The sequence below is a fragment of the Malaclemys terrapin genome, chromosome 5 (assembly GCF_027887155.1).
Source record: "Malaclemys terrapin pileata isolate rMalTer1 chromosome 5, rMalTer1.hap1, whole genome shotgun sequence".
NCBI classification, from domain to species: Eukaryota; Metazoa; Chordata; order Testudines; family Emydidae; genus Malaclemys; species Malaclemys terrapin.
Genome location: NC_071509.1, coordinates 132,636,815 through 132,650,650, shown reverse-complemented (window position 1 = coordinate 132,650,650; position 13,836 = coordinate 132,636,815). Strand labels below are relative to the sequence as shown.

Genomic DNA, 13,836 nt, shown 5'->3' with positions numbered 1-13,836 from the left:
GGCAAGGTGGAAATGGACTGGCCTCTGTCTAGACTACTTCTGCCTGCCATCTTATGCAGCCCAGGGTTTCCCACAATTCTAGACATCTGGATTGCTCTCCTCTCTATAGCATGCAGATAGATCAGTGTTTTGGTGCTGCATGGTCTGCCCATGCCCCCTCTGATCCTGCTTGCTGCTAGATACTTCATCTCTGCAACAGCAGACGGTGTGTGGTTTTTTTTTTTTTTCCCCTCCTGCCCTTATTCCCACTGTTTTAACATTTCTGCTCAGTTTTTTGGGTTAGTGAGAGCTGTTCTCCCTCCTTGGCATTCCTCTTCCTCCCGGGTCGGTTAACCCTCCCTGAGCCTCCAGTGCAGCATCTCCCTGTTGGCTCCTTTGTCCCTTACAGCATGGCAGAACAGCCAAGAAAGCACAGAGTTGATCTGAGTGGTGCTCTATATGTGAGGCAGCATTTCCAGATTCAGCAGATGTCAAGTTGTGCCCAGCCTTCTGTCCCTAAATCTGTGGGGACCCAAGGCTGCAACTCAGGCAAGTCCCCACCCACCAAGGCAGCTGTGACTCCAAAGGGAGGGAAAATAGGCCACGAACCCCAGTGCAGAAAAGAGAGAGGCTCCAAAAGTGAGGAGCACCCTGACTACTCAACTCTAGAGGTAAGTCCCATGGGACCTCTACAGAACGAAGAGAGGAGGCTTGCGAGGCTGCGTCATTCCCCCCCCCCCTCCCCATCTTAAAGTGGGTCCTGAGCACCCTAGGGAAAGAAGCAGGGTTTCTAATCAGCTCCCAACCTGCCCAGGAGTGCTCTGACAAGTTCCCCTTCCCTATGGAATGGGGCCCAGTGAGGAGGATTCTGAGACAGATTTCTTGAGAGGGCTCCAGGCCTTAAGGAAGGCAAGCTGCAACGAACCTCTCCAAAGTCACAGCAGGGCTTCTCCACTCCCAAAGCATGCTAAAAGCTTTTTTTTAAAAATCTAAACGGGCAAAGTAAACGCACACACAACCCAGGAGATGAGTCCTTTTCTGCCTCCTCCACTGACGAAGGCTAGCTACCTGGTTCTAAAACCGGAGTAGGCTCCTGCGTGTAAGCTTCAGAGAAAGTTTCTTCCCTCAAAATCCTCCACTTAGGCTGTCTTACCCCTTCACTCCTTTGAGAAAGTGATCAGGGATGAATGGAACAAGCCTGGTAAGGGCAGGCATATTAACAAGCGTGACCTCAGCCTTTCTTAACATTCAAAAACCAAAGGGCTCTATTGCTGAGACACCAAAGGCCAATGTCACTGTAGCATTCCTCACCAGGGATATAGTTATTCCCTCACGAGGAGAGTTCTATCCTAAGGAACCCTTGGATAGAAAGATGGAGGCCACTCTGAAAAAGGGCTTCGAAGCCTCTTCCACCAACCTCTGAGCATTTCTGGTAGCTACCTACTTTTCAAGAGCATCTATTTCCTGGCAGGAATATCTTAAAGCTCTTAAGGATAGAGATCACCCTACCTTGGGCTCCACTTTAAGGAGTCACTAGCAACAGCATTTGCATCTATTGAGGTGTCAGTTACAATGAGGGTTTCAGCCTGAGCCATGGCTTCCAGCCCAGTAGCCATGCACCACCTATGATTCACTCCCTGGAAGGTGGCTACTCACTCTATGCAGGTCCTGTGCTCAGCCAAGTTTACAGGCTCCCTCCTTTTTGAAGAAAACATGGATAAAGTGGTGGCTAACTGGATTTTGCTACATTGTCTCTCCTTTCCCCATTAAGGTCTCCCAGGAGAGGATATAAACCGGCCTTCAGAGAGGTGCTCTTTTTGCTCCACATCCTCAGAGGTACCAGCAAAGCCAGAACAGATTCCCCCAGGGAAAATAGTGGATTGAAAGTCTAGAGGGACCTCAGTCTCCCTGCCTGCCCTCTCCCCATCCACTTTGACACAGATCACATAGGCCTCCACCCAGAGCTAAAGCTGGGGTCAGAATCTCCCATTTTCTAAAGAAATGGTTTTCATCGACCATGCACAAGTGACTCAGGGAACAGTGACCCCATAAAACACAATCTGATCCAGAAGGAAATAGCTCATTTTCTGGATATGGGAGTGATAGAATACCTTCCCTCAGAAGAAAGAGTCTGTGGGTTCTACATCTTCATTACGCAACAGTGAGGGTAGGGAGGGGTGCATCAGAGCCATTCTTGACCTCAAAAGGCTCAACAAGTGGATGAAGAAAACAAAGTTTCAGATGGAGACCATGTGTCTCTACAGTGTCATCCCTGTCCCAGGGGCCTTCTTGACTTCTGTAGATCTAGTGGAATCTTATCTCCATATCCCCATCAGACCATGCCACTATAGACTTCTGAGGTTTGCATACGGCAGGAGACAGTATCAGTTCCTAACACTCCCATTTGGCCTGTCCTTGGCCCCCAGGGTTTTTATAAAGATGTTGGAACTGGTAAGCGCCAGACAGGTCACAGGGAACTCACCTGTATCCCTTCCCGGACAACATCCTGATCAGAGCGCCATCACGGTCAGCAGTGCTCAAGGCTACTACTTGGATGTGGAATCTCCTCCATGTGCACGGCTTCATCATCCGTGCCAAGAAAAGTTGTTTGGTTTTACCCAGGAATTTATTTTCTTGCTCCAGAGCCAGAGGCGGCATTATACCTCCAACTGCAAGGACTCCTAGTGGTGTGCATAGGGATCACTCCAGGGGCACAAGCACGCATCAGCTGTCTTCAAAGCTTTCATATGAAAGATACAGGACTCCCCACAGCCCATGAAAAATCAAGTATGGGTTCCAGCACAGGTGTTCAACTCCTTTTAACAGTGGTCAGTCCATGACAGGGTCCACAAAGGCATGCTCCTCTGCCTTCCAAATCCTTTAGTCCTTGTAATGCCTACCAAGGGCTTCTGGAGCAAGGAGGAAAAGGCTCACGGCATAAACCTATCGCTGAGAGCCATCAGGTTCGCTCTGCAAAGGTTCCAGCCTCGACCGTAGGGGGGGGGGAACTATATCCTGGTTCACTCAGACAATAAGATCACAGCTGGGAACTTAACCAACCACCAGGGACCATGAGGAAACAATGGAAATACCCAGGGAGCAGAGCAGTTCCTCCTTTCCCTGGGACTCCGCGACCCGCATCAAAGGGCACCTGAAGCAAAAGGCAGAGCGGCTCAGCCGGGGTGTATCAGCACAAAGTGCAGCCCTGCTACACCGGCACCGCTACAACTCCTGCTGGTGCCTGCAGCAGGAGGTTTTCAATCTCCCACCCGCCCACTCTCCGTGTTGCGTGATGAAGATGTTGGGACTCCCAAGGGAAGGGAGGCAGACCCCAGATCGGGGAGGACAGGTGCCCTGTCACCCAGTTGGCCTCGGGGCCTGCTGCCACGTTGCCACAAGACGAGAGCGGAGAACAATACTGGGACCTCCGCCTTGGCCACCGCGACCTTGGGTCTCACACCTGCCACTGGCGCCCCCGCTCCAGCATCATCCAGACCCGAAATCGCTTCAAAGCCCACACCCGCCTCCCCCCCCCTCTTGCTGGCCGCCTCCCGCTCTCCAACGTCTGTGTGTGTGGGGGGGTCTGATTCAGCGAAACACCTGCCCTCATCCAACATGGCGCCTCTCAGAACCTCCCGCAGCTGCGCGCGCGGACGGGGAGGGGGCGCTCTAGGCCGCCGTCTCCCTCTCGGTGGCTGGCTGACCGGAAGCTACTGCCGCGTTCCTTCCGGGTTGAGAGGCGGATTGTTCGGGGCGCGCGCGGGAGGAGGTTGGGTCGCTCCCCTCCCCCGCCCCTTCCCCAACCTGCCGCGTGGACTCGGGGCGCGCGCTCGGCCGTTGCCGGGATGTGGTGTTGGCGGCGCGCGGGGCAGGAGCTGCAGAGGCCCCTCCGCGAGCGGCTCCTGCTGTCGCGCGGCTGGGGGTCACGCGCTGGGGCCGCCGCGGCCGCCTCCGTGCCCAGCGCGAGCCCGGGCGGTTGGTACGAGGCGCTGGCCGAGTCGGCCCCCGTGCACTGGGCGGAGAGCGGGCTGGTGGCGCTGCAGGCGGGCACCGGCCTGCCCTGGTGGCTCAGTATCGTGTGCGCCGGCGCCGCCCTGCGCACCGGCCTCACCCTGCCGCTGGCCGCGCACCAGGGCCACATCCTGGCCAAGGTGGGTCCGTGCGGGCCCCGTGGGGCGCGGTGCTGTGCCCTGCCCACGAGCCGCCCCTTCGCCTGTCACCCTCCCCACTCGGGCTAGCCCTGTGGCTGCGACTGCTTGGCCACGGGTCAACCCACCCGCCGCGACCCCCTCACGCGAGCCCCCTCCCAGGCGGGTGTTCGTCCAACCTGCTCTGAAAACCCTCCAGGGATGGACTTTCCACCCCCTCCCTAGGCAGCTCATTCCAGTGCTTCCCCACCCTGAGCGGACGTTTTTCCTAATGTCCAACCTAAACCATCCTGGCTGCAGTGTAAGCCCATTGCTTCTTGTCCTGTCCTCAGAGGTTAAGGAGAACAACGTTTCTCCCTCCTCCTTGGTCAATGTGTTACTGTAGTACCAGAAAACAGAGGATAAGAGCGATGGGCTCGTGCAGTGCCCTCGCCACCGCCTTGCAAGTACGGGCTTGGCAACCTGTGTAGCCAAGGAAACTAGCTGAGAGTTTCTTAATGGCTGCTGGCTTCATGCCTGGCGGTACCCTGTCCTTACAGAGCTGTGTGGCTCTGTTGCAGACCAGCCAGTCGGCTGTCATGTGCCCCACCATGCTGCAGTGTCACATTATTTGTTGGGCGAGTGTAACTAAAGTAGTGATGTAGGCATTGTAATCTAATGAGATCTCTGCCCCCCTTTCAGGAACAATATTCAGAGGTAAGACTGACGTAGCTTAGACATTGTTAACACATATGGTGCTCTCTGTGGTTGTGTCTACATTAATTTAAACAAAATATTCCCACCAGTTCTACCACTCAGTTGCCTTGGTGGATGCCCTTTTGTAGACAAGAGTTCAGCAGCTTCTAAATACTAGATATGCTGCCTCATGAATTATTCCACACATAATATAGTCTAATCCATTTTATTCTACAGCATTTATTATGTATATGTAATATGTTCTAGCATTTCACTTTACAGTACACATACAAGATGATATGGGGTAGAGAGACTGGTTGCAGATGGAACTCTTTAATTTTGCTGTATAATCATTTCTTTCTTTTCTTTAGCTAGCTGGAAAATTTGCAGCCTGAAATAGAAAACCTAGCTAAGCGTCTTCGCTATGAAGTTTCAATTCGTGGGAAGCAACTGGGTTGGTCTGAAAAAGTTGCTAGGTAAGATAACAATTGTACAGTATCTTACAAATCCGCTTGGGCTGAAAATAAGAGGCATATATAAAGATGATGGCAATATGTATATATAAAAAGGCTCTACAAATCTGACACTAAAATAATGGATTCTGGCTTACTATTTTTATATAAAACTTTTCTGTGTTATTTACATAGACATTTAGGGAATATGCTCATTTGAAGCACTGAATCTGTGATGGATTAAAATTTATAAGGCCAATTCCTGTTTCCACTGAAATCAGTCTGGGTTTAGTTGTTGACTTCAGTGGGACCAAGATTTGACCCATAGCTATGGTTTCTAAATCTTTGTTAGGAGGGGATGGCAGGACCTGGCTGTGTCAGCTTTACTACATCCAGTGATTTCCTCATGCAAGGGGGAGGCTCAGTGGTTTGAGCATTGCTAAACCCAGGGTTGTGAGTTCAGTCCTTAAGGGGGTCATTTAGGGATTTGGGGCAAAAATCTGTCTGGGGATTGGTCCTGCTTTGAGCAGGGGGTTGGACTAGATGACCTCCTGAGGTCCCTTCCATCCCTGATATTCTATGATTTGAAGAGGAATCCCCAGCTGTCCTGGTATGATAGCTCCATCTCCTTTTGCAGTGTCAGAGTGATGTAAATGGGACTGAGTGCAGTCTGAGGATCTGGCCTGTGGTCTGTACACTGAGGAGCTTGTAGTCTTAAATCAGATAAATGCAACACACAGAATAAGACATCGAACAGTATTGCTAGGAAACAGAGATGGTGAAGAGGTTAACATTAGAAGCCCACAGAAAAGAAAAGGGTTTGAAGGGTGAGATTGGAGGTGATTGGCAGACAACAAATGGAAGGCTGTCTCAGCCCATAAAGGGAGAACTCCCTGGTTTGACTTCATTCACCTGGTACTCCAGTGCAATATTTGAAATGAACGAAGTGTGATGTGCAACCTGTGGTTTATTATTTCAGAATTTGAAAAGTTATATTACAAGGAGTTTTGTTTTGTTTTCCAATCAGGTTCCATTTCAGGAAGAATATGGGAAGAATTGTTTCAGAATTGTATATTCGAGACAACTGCCACCCCTTCAAGGCTAGTCTGTTGATGTGGATACAGATTCCAGTGTGGGTGTTTGTTTCCATAGCTTTGCGTAACTGCAGTGTAGGTGCAGCAGACTCAGAAGGTGATCATTCCGAACAGTTGTATTGAAAATATACATCTGTTTTAATAAATACCCTTCTTCAGTTACAATTTTTACAAACATGGTTTGGTTTTAAATTTAAGAATTTGAGTTGTTGAGTTTGAGATGTAAGATTGTTGAAAAAATAGCCCAAACATAGCTAAGTGACTAATATGAATAATACTGTATTTGTAAGACTTTTGATTAGGCATGTCATAAATGCTATGCCACTCGTCCATGTAATCCAGAAGCCTACCTCTGGCCTATTCCCATATTTTTTGCACCCCAGATTGTTCTGGTAGATCAGGAACTCAGTGCAGCCATAGCCACAAAATAACCTTTCTGTTCACTCAGAGTTCATTTGCCATTAGTGCCTGTAAGGGTATTTCTACACTGCACTATAGTACAGCTCTGAGCTGAAAGAGCAAAGTCGGATGTGTGGGATGATCAGTTAACAGCAGTGCTGGAATTTGAGCTCTAGGAACAATCTAAAATGTGTTGGGTATGCTCCTTGGGCACTAAATTATTTTGTGTGCTTTGCAAGCCAAAGTAATAGAAGTCATACTTAATATGTAAAGATACTAACACAACAGTATGCTTAAAATTAAACTGTGGTGTTTTCTCTCATTATAAAGCCTTAACTTTAGATAAAATAAAATGCGTTCATCAAGATGGTATTTTATTTTATCCTATCTGCAATATTGGTGTTTTGACCATTTAAAGACTAGATTATGATATGCAGGATTAACCCAACATACGATGCTTTTGTGTTGATTCAAATGCCATGATATCTTGTATTCCAAGTCAAACAAAGTACTTTGGTCGCTGCGGGTTCCTGCACTGGTGAATATTGTGTCTTTAATGGCATCCCCCATATGAGAAACTTTTCAACTTTAGTGGGCAGATTTTAAAAATAATTATAATGCTCCTGTTCCTCTGGCACATGACATTGTTTAAATTGCTAAATATTATTGGGCTAAATAACTTGTCATTTAGCCCAATAAAGTTTAGCTACTATTAGGAAAATTGTTTGTTATAAAATTTTTGCAGTTAGGAATAGAAGATTCAGAACAAGTTATTTTTCATCATCTGTTTGCCCCAAATCGTGTCAGCCTGCAGTTCTCACTAATAATTTCCTTTTCTTGTTAGATGGCAGACTGCCTTCACTTTTAATCTTTTATTAAAAGCTTTTTTTAAAAAGACATCATTATATAAATAAAGAGAAACTAATAATTCGTGTTTGCAAAGTGAATTTCCAACTGATGCTTTGTAAGAACCAGTTTTTTAAGTCAGTGATAAATACAACATTCTCTCAAATCTACTTTGGATTTCTTTGGTTTGGAATTCTTTGATTTCTATATCTCCTTTATATCACATAGTGGATTTTGTCTTGTAATCATTTCACAGTCCATAGGTAGGTACAGTTTTCAAATGTCCAAATGTATGTTTGATAGTAAGTGTGAGTAAGACTTAAATGTGAGTTTCTGCTGCTACCTGGCAGGGGAAGGAGCTTTCCTACTTGGGATTTATATATTTCATTACATCAGTTCCTTGCCCTGGTTCTGAGGGAAAGGAAGGATGTTAAAATTGCCAGTTGGCACACACACACAAAAAAAAAAAAAAAATGCATTGCCACAGAATAACAAAAATGTTTACTTTGAAAGTCCAATTTAAAAGCAAAGTTATGCATGATTTTGACTGACTTTGAGGAGAATGACATACTAAATATATATATGTATTTTAAACAGTCCTTGCAGTTCAGGAACAGCTGTCAACAGGTGGAACCCTGTGGTTTACAGACCTTACTGTACCAGATACTACATGGATTTTGCCAGTCTCACTTGGGCTCCTCAATTTGCTGATAGTGGAGGTATGTTGCTGGTGAATGTTGGACCATTGTGAAAATTATAATTCTTTCTATAAAGTTAGGACTGGTTCACGACTACCTTACAAAGTGTAAAAATACCGTGGCAGCTTCCGATTATAAATATGCACCTTAATTCATGGTCTAGAAGGGAAAAACTGCATAATTGTTTCAAGGTTGAAGTTGTATGGGTCATGCACATTGTAATTGCTGATAAATTCTAATGTGCCATTTCAGAAACTGCTTTTATGTGCTTAACCTCAGAAAAGTGTACTCTTCACTCCAGAGTGATTCCTGTGAGAATACTTTAATTAGCCTATTGCATTTTATTAACACTGCAGCTTATAAAGGTTAAGGTTTTGGTGTGTGAATAATACATTCCCGTGGGCTGCATTTACTGGTGGCTTTCTTTTCCATGTTAGAATGATGTAGTTCCACTTCTAATGTATTGTAAGTGATGATTGTGGGTGCAGTAGGTATGATTCTAAATGAGCTGAAAACTTGATAAAAGCAAACTACTTAAAATATTAAGTTTAAAATAGTAATTGAGAAAATGTGCTTTATTGTTATTTTAAGAAAGCAAAGGGATTGAGAGACTGGAACTCTTATAGACATCATCAAGATTAGCCAGTGCATCTCAGCCCTTAACTATTTGAACCCATTTTCCAAATGAACAAGTAGGTTTATTTCCACTCCTGAGAAGTATGCTGTCCCAACATTGAGAACTCACATTGTACTGTAAAAAAAAATTATTCATCACTTTAAAAATAGAAAGTAAAGAGATTTCTCTTTCATAATTAAAACTAGTAAATATTGCATAGTACATGTGTTTGAGAAGAAACATGTTAAAAAGTGTAAAATCAAGAATGTTTTACTAATTTTGAACTCAAGGTTTTTTTATACATTTGTTGCATCATAAGCAGGAATATGTCCTACACGTACAACAGAAGTTCACAGATATTGGGGCACTACACACACAAGTCTGTGGTCTCTTTTTCGGAATCCTTGATGAGTGCAAAGATGCTCCTTCATTGTGTGGGGAGGCAAGATCAAACAGAAAATAAAATAATGATTGAAAGGAAAGAAAAGTGGCTTACACATTAAACCAGGCCTCATTATAAATTCTTGTTGGTATACTGAATTTTTTGGAATAAGAATGAGAATGTTAATGAATATTAAAAATAAAATATGTAGAGGAGTCTGGATTCCCCATGTTCTTGCTCGTTTGCAAATCTCTGCAGAAATAGTTACTGTTTAGTCTCTCTCTGTTATCAATCACAGTCCTCCTCATTGCCTTCATGTGTCTGGATTTCATTCTTGTTCTGTTTTATTTTTTCCAAGTAATGTGGATTAGGACAGTTTTGCAAAATGAAAGTCAAGGTTTGCCTATACACGTTCTGCTTCCGTTCAGTTATTCATTAAGGAGGTTGGGGATAATGGTCCATCCCTTTTCAGTAGCCATCTCTCAGTGGACTGTGCTTGAGGATCAGGTGTTGGAGGCTTATTCAATGTGCAAAAGCTATTCTCCTGTGAAATAATGTTCTCTTAAAAGGTTTTAGATGGATGACTCTTAGTCTTGGTATAAAATCTGCCAGGAAAGGATTGAGTATTGACTGTAAGGCACCAAACAAATTAAATGAAGGAATTTATCAATGTTTTAAATTTACTTGATTTGAGCTTCCCAATTATTGAAAAGAATGTGAAAAAAATATTTGGGTGTGTGTGTGTTTTTTTTTTTTTTGCCTCTTCAGATCTTTGCTCTGCGAAAACTTGAACTGTCCAGGTTCCAGAAGTATGTTACCAACTTCATTCGAGGACTGTCAATACTGATGATTCCTATTGCTGCAACTGTACCTTCAGTAAGTACAAAACATAATCGTGTGTAGTAGGTGAGACTCTGCATTAGTCGTGCCTGTATTGGCCAGACTTGATTCATGGTGCTCTAAGTGCAGCCCAAGTGCACGATCTATATTGCGGACCATAGTTGATATTCTACTTCATACCATTTTAATAGCAGCGACTTCACTCAAGTAGTAGTGTGTGCAGGATTTGTAATCTATAAGGGTCACCATTCAATACTGCATATGGGAAAGGTGCTGTTTACACTTACATTACATTAGATGCAGCCTCTAGGGTCTTCCGAAAGTGTTATGTGCATTGTTACAAGCGCTGCACGTTTCATAATATGTAAGACACAGTAACAAGTAACCTGTTCCAAGGAGCTTACAATCTATAAGGCAGACATAGATAAGACAAGATAGGCTGGGAGATCTACGGAAGCAGTTGACTTCAAATGTTAAACAAATCATAGAATCGTAGGATATCCGGGTTGGAAGGGACCTCAGCAGGTCATCTAGTCCAATCCCCTGCTCAAAGCAGGATCAATCCCCAGACAGATTTTTGCTACAAGGACAGAACTCACAACCCTGGGTTTAGCAGGCCAGTGCTTAATGTGATGTGACTAGAGTTTTTTGGGCCCCCTGGAAGTAATACTGGAACTGAGTGGTGTTCATTGCATGGAAGGGAGGACACAAAGTAGTTATTAAGACTGGCATCATTATAGAAAAGAGGTTGATAGAGAAAATAGAAACAAGATCAAGCTGTCAGTGGAATGGGTTTTTTAAAATTTGGTTTTGTTTTAATTATTTTGTATATAATGTGTATTTTTCTGATTACACTGTTAGAATCCAACAAAACTATTCTGTTAACTAGCCTATTGACAGTAGGTTGATCTAAATCCTACTATGCAAACTTTTACTGGAACGAATGAGATTTTTACATGGTGTTCATACTATGGTACGTTTTAGAGTAGCAGCCGTGTTAGTCTGTATCCACAAAAAGAACAGGAGTACTTGTGGCACCTTAGAGACTAACAAATTTATTAGAGCATAAGCTTTCGTGGACTGCAGCCTGCTTTCGTGGACTGCAGCCCACTTCTTCGGATGCATACTATGGTACATGTTCAATATGTATTTAAAAAAAAAATAAAAGTAGGTGCTTTCTAGTATTTTTGCCAAATATTAAAAAGAGAGAGCCCACAAGCTCATTGTTGCTAACATCATTTTTTAAAAGTTGAGTATTAAAAAATATCTGGAGTTCTATATTTGGGTTGACCTTGTGAATTGAAAGGCAAACCATGTTCATGTAACTAGAGACAGATGACGTTGCATAAAAGGTTTATTTACTGTAAGAGCTGAACAACCTATAATTTAGATTTGCAGAATTTTCTGTGAGAGAATCTTTAAAATGTTTTTAGAGTAGATTTGTATGTGAAGAAATGCATGTTTAATTGTGTGTTTGAAGTGGTTAAGAGATTCTTGTACATCGTTGTTGAGCTTATCAAGCCTATTTAGACTAAAACAGGAAAAAAGTTGAAATGTGAATTTAAAACATTGGGTCCTGTAGTTTTGTCAAATTTTAGCATAGATCACATTTTTACAGTAGAGTTCAAAAACCCTGAAAAATAGGGTTTGTAATGGAAGCATTGCTTAACCATAGCTATTTATTTAAGGGTGCATATGTAGGAGAGTTGACTTTCTTAATAAGAAATAATTATTGTAGTTTGTGAAAAGCTACTGGAATTGCAGTGCTTTTATTGTCTTTTGGGTTGCTGAATGCTGTGTTCCTGTCTCCTTGCAGTCCATGGCTTTGTACTGGTTATCCTCCAGCTTCATGGGACTCTCACACAACCTGCTACTGCGCTCTCCAACTTTTCGTCGACTGTGCCACATACCAAGGACCAAGTCTGACTCAGACACTCCTTATAGGGATATAGTCTCTGCCTTTTATACTAAGTACTTTTTAAAAAAGTGATTCATTTTGCATTGGTGGAAGAACTACCCTATACAGGCAACTTGAGTAATTTATAAGTCATATTGTATTGAAATGTACCTATTTAATATGGGGCAAGTCTATGCTACCACGCTACATCAGCGCAGTTGCACTGATGCAGCTGCACTGCTGTAGCTCACCTGGTGAAGAAACGCTATGCTGATGGGAGGGCGTCTCCCACCGACATAGCACAGTGTGGACAGTGCTTTAAGTCAATGTCACTCTACGTCGCTCATGGGTGTGAAAAAGCCATCCCCTGAGCGACGAAAGTTACATCAACTGAAGCAGTAGTGTATCCAAGCCCTGAGTGTCTCCTTGAAAGAGAATGTGAAAGGCTGTCATTGGAACTGTATTTTTCCTAATAAAACAGTGGCTGTCTCTGACAAGAAGTGGAGTGGGTAATTGTACTAACTTCTTGGCGCAGTGCAAAATTGTTGGGATTTTTTTAGTTCAGGTGGTGTTTTTGTAAGTTGGGTGTCCAACTAATAGCAGCTTCTTTCCTTTATTGGTAATATAGGATGAAGATAGATGTTAAAATTGGGCTGATGTAGCTCTGCTATTTACACTGAGTCTGATTTTAACTACAGGCTAGTGAACAACGATGTACCTTTATTTGAAGACTGAATGGGTCACTGGGTTGGTAATGGTGTGCTAGGTCTCCTCTCTCAGACACTTGTTCTGGTTCAGGTTCAAATTCAGTAGTTGACCACACGTAGTCAATCTACTGGCCCATGAGAAAGTTCTACGGACAACTGAGATGGTGTTTTTGTGAAACTACAAAGGTGGATTTAATTGCCCACTCGTTCGCAGTGTCAGCAAACTAATCTGAAACAAGCTAGGAATCCATGGATTTACACAGCATGAGAAAGGTTCACTGCTACTATCCAGGGGAACAGGTGTAGAACTTTGACTCAGGATATAAGGGTTCTGTTCTTGGCTCTCATGTTGAGCTTGTGTAAGTCACTTCATCTCTCCATATTTTAGTTTCCCCATGTATAAAATGGGGATAATGACACTTATCCTGCTTTGTTTAAAAAAAAAAAAAAAAAAAAGCATCATGTGAAAGAGTGTATTATTCTGGCACTGGCAGTTGTCATAGGCACTGGTCTCACTTTTGTATAGAACTATGTCACACAGCTCTACAAGACCAAAAAACCATTGTTTTGTATGTCATGTACACACTGTGGAATGTTCAAGTTCAGTGTCCATAAAGAAAGGAATTAATTACTACAACATAAAATTGAAATGAAATGATTATTTTACTGGAATGCAAAAAGGTGTGGATATGGGAAGCCAGTTCAAATAATTTATTAAATACACAGTATCAAATGTAGAAGATGTTGGGGCTACTCACTGCACACATCGAAAGAATACATAACCATACATAGTCTTTCTGACAGCTGTCTGCACTCTCACCCTCCTCCTTTGCGGGTTCTTGCCTTGATTTGCTTTAATTATACATCAGCAGGCAGTTGTGCCTTTGTTCTGATGGGTCCGACAAGTTAAACTCCCTTTCCATTGAAGTTTCACAGCCATCTCCCAAAAATGAGATTTTTATTCTTCTAACCAGATGCATTTTAAAAAGGCCACTCTTGGATCCATGCTTGTTACCTTTCCCTCCCATTCCTTCTCCCTGTTTGTATCAGACCTCGTTGTTTGGCCTAATCTTTCCAGTTTGTTTGTGTCTTTTAGTGTAGAT

At 43.6% G+C, this 13,836-nt stretch overlaps 1 protein-coding gene and 1 long non-coding RNA gene across 7 annotated transcripts in view; one reads left to right on the top strand and one right to left on the bottom strand.

Annotated features, from left to right (window-relative positions):
• Positions 1-3,505, bottom strand: part of LOC128838183 (uncharacterized) — a 53,856-nt gene extending 50,351 nt beyond the window's left edge. The window contains exon 1 of one of the 3 annotated variants that reach the window (XR_008445115.1): positions 2,462-3,505. This is a non-coding gene — a long non-coding RNA (uncharacterized LOC128838183). The remainder of the gene's footprint in view (positions 1-2,461) is intronic. The other 2 variants (XR_008445116.1, XR_008445117.1) reach the window with 2 other exon arrangements.
• Positions 3,506-3,682: 177 nt separating this feature from the next.
• On the top strand, positions 3,683-13,394 carry LOC128838182 (cytochrome c oxidase assembly protein COX18, mitochondrial). 4 transcript variants are annotated; one of them, XM_054030165.1, is made up of 6 exons: positions 3,683-3,748; positions 5,174-5,278; positions 6,282-6,445; positions 8,191-8,312; positions 10,058-10,165; positions 11,946-13,394. In XM_054030165.1, exons 3-6 carry the CDS (start codon positions 6,301-6,303, stop codon positions 12,117-12,119), a joined length of 549 nt encoding a protein of 182 aa, XP_053886140.1. In that variant the 5' UTR covers positions 3,683-3,748; positions 5,174-5,278; positions 6,282-6,300; the 3' UTR covers positions 12,120-13,394. The 4 variants fall into 4 exon arrangements, with proteins under 4 accessions (XP_053886140.1, XP_053886139.1, XP_053886141.1 ...); XM_054030164.1 differs by lacking the exon at positions 3,683-3,748 and adding an exon at positions 3,755-4,130 and having other exon boundaries at positions 5,178-5,278; XM_054030166.1 differs by lacking the exon at positions 3,683-3,748 and adding an exon at positions 3,899-3,958.
• Positions 13,395-13,836: the final 442 nt, after the last annotated feature.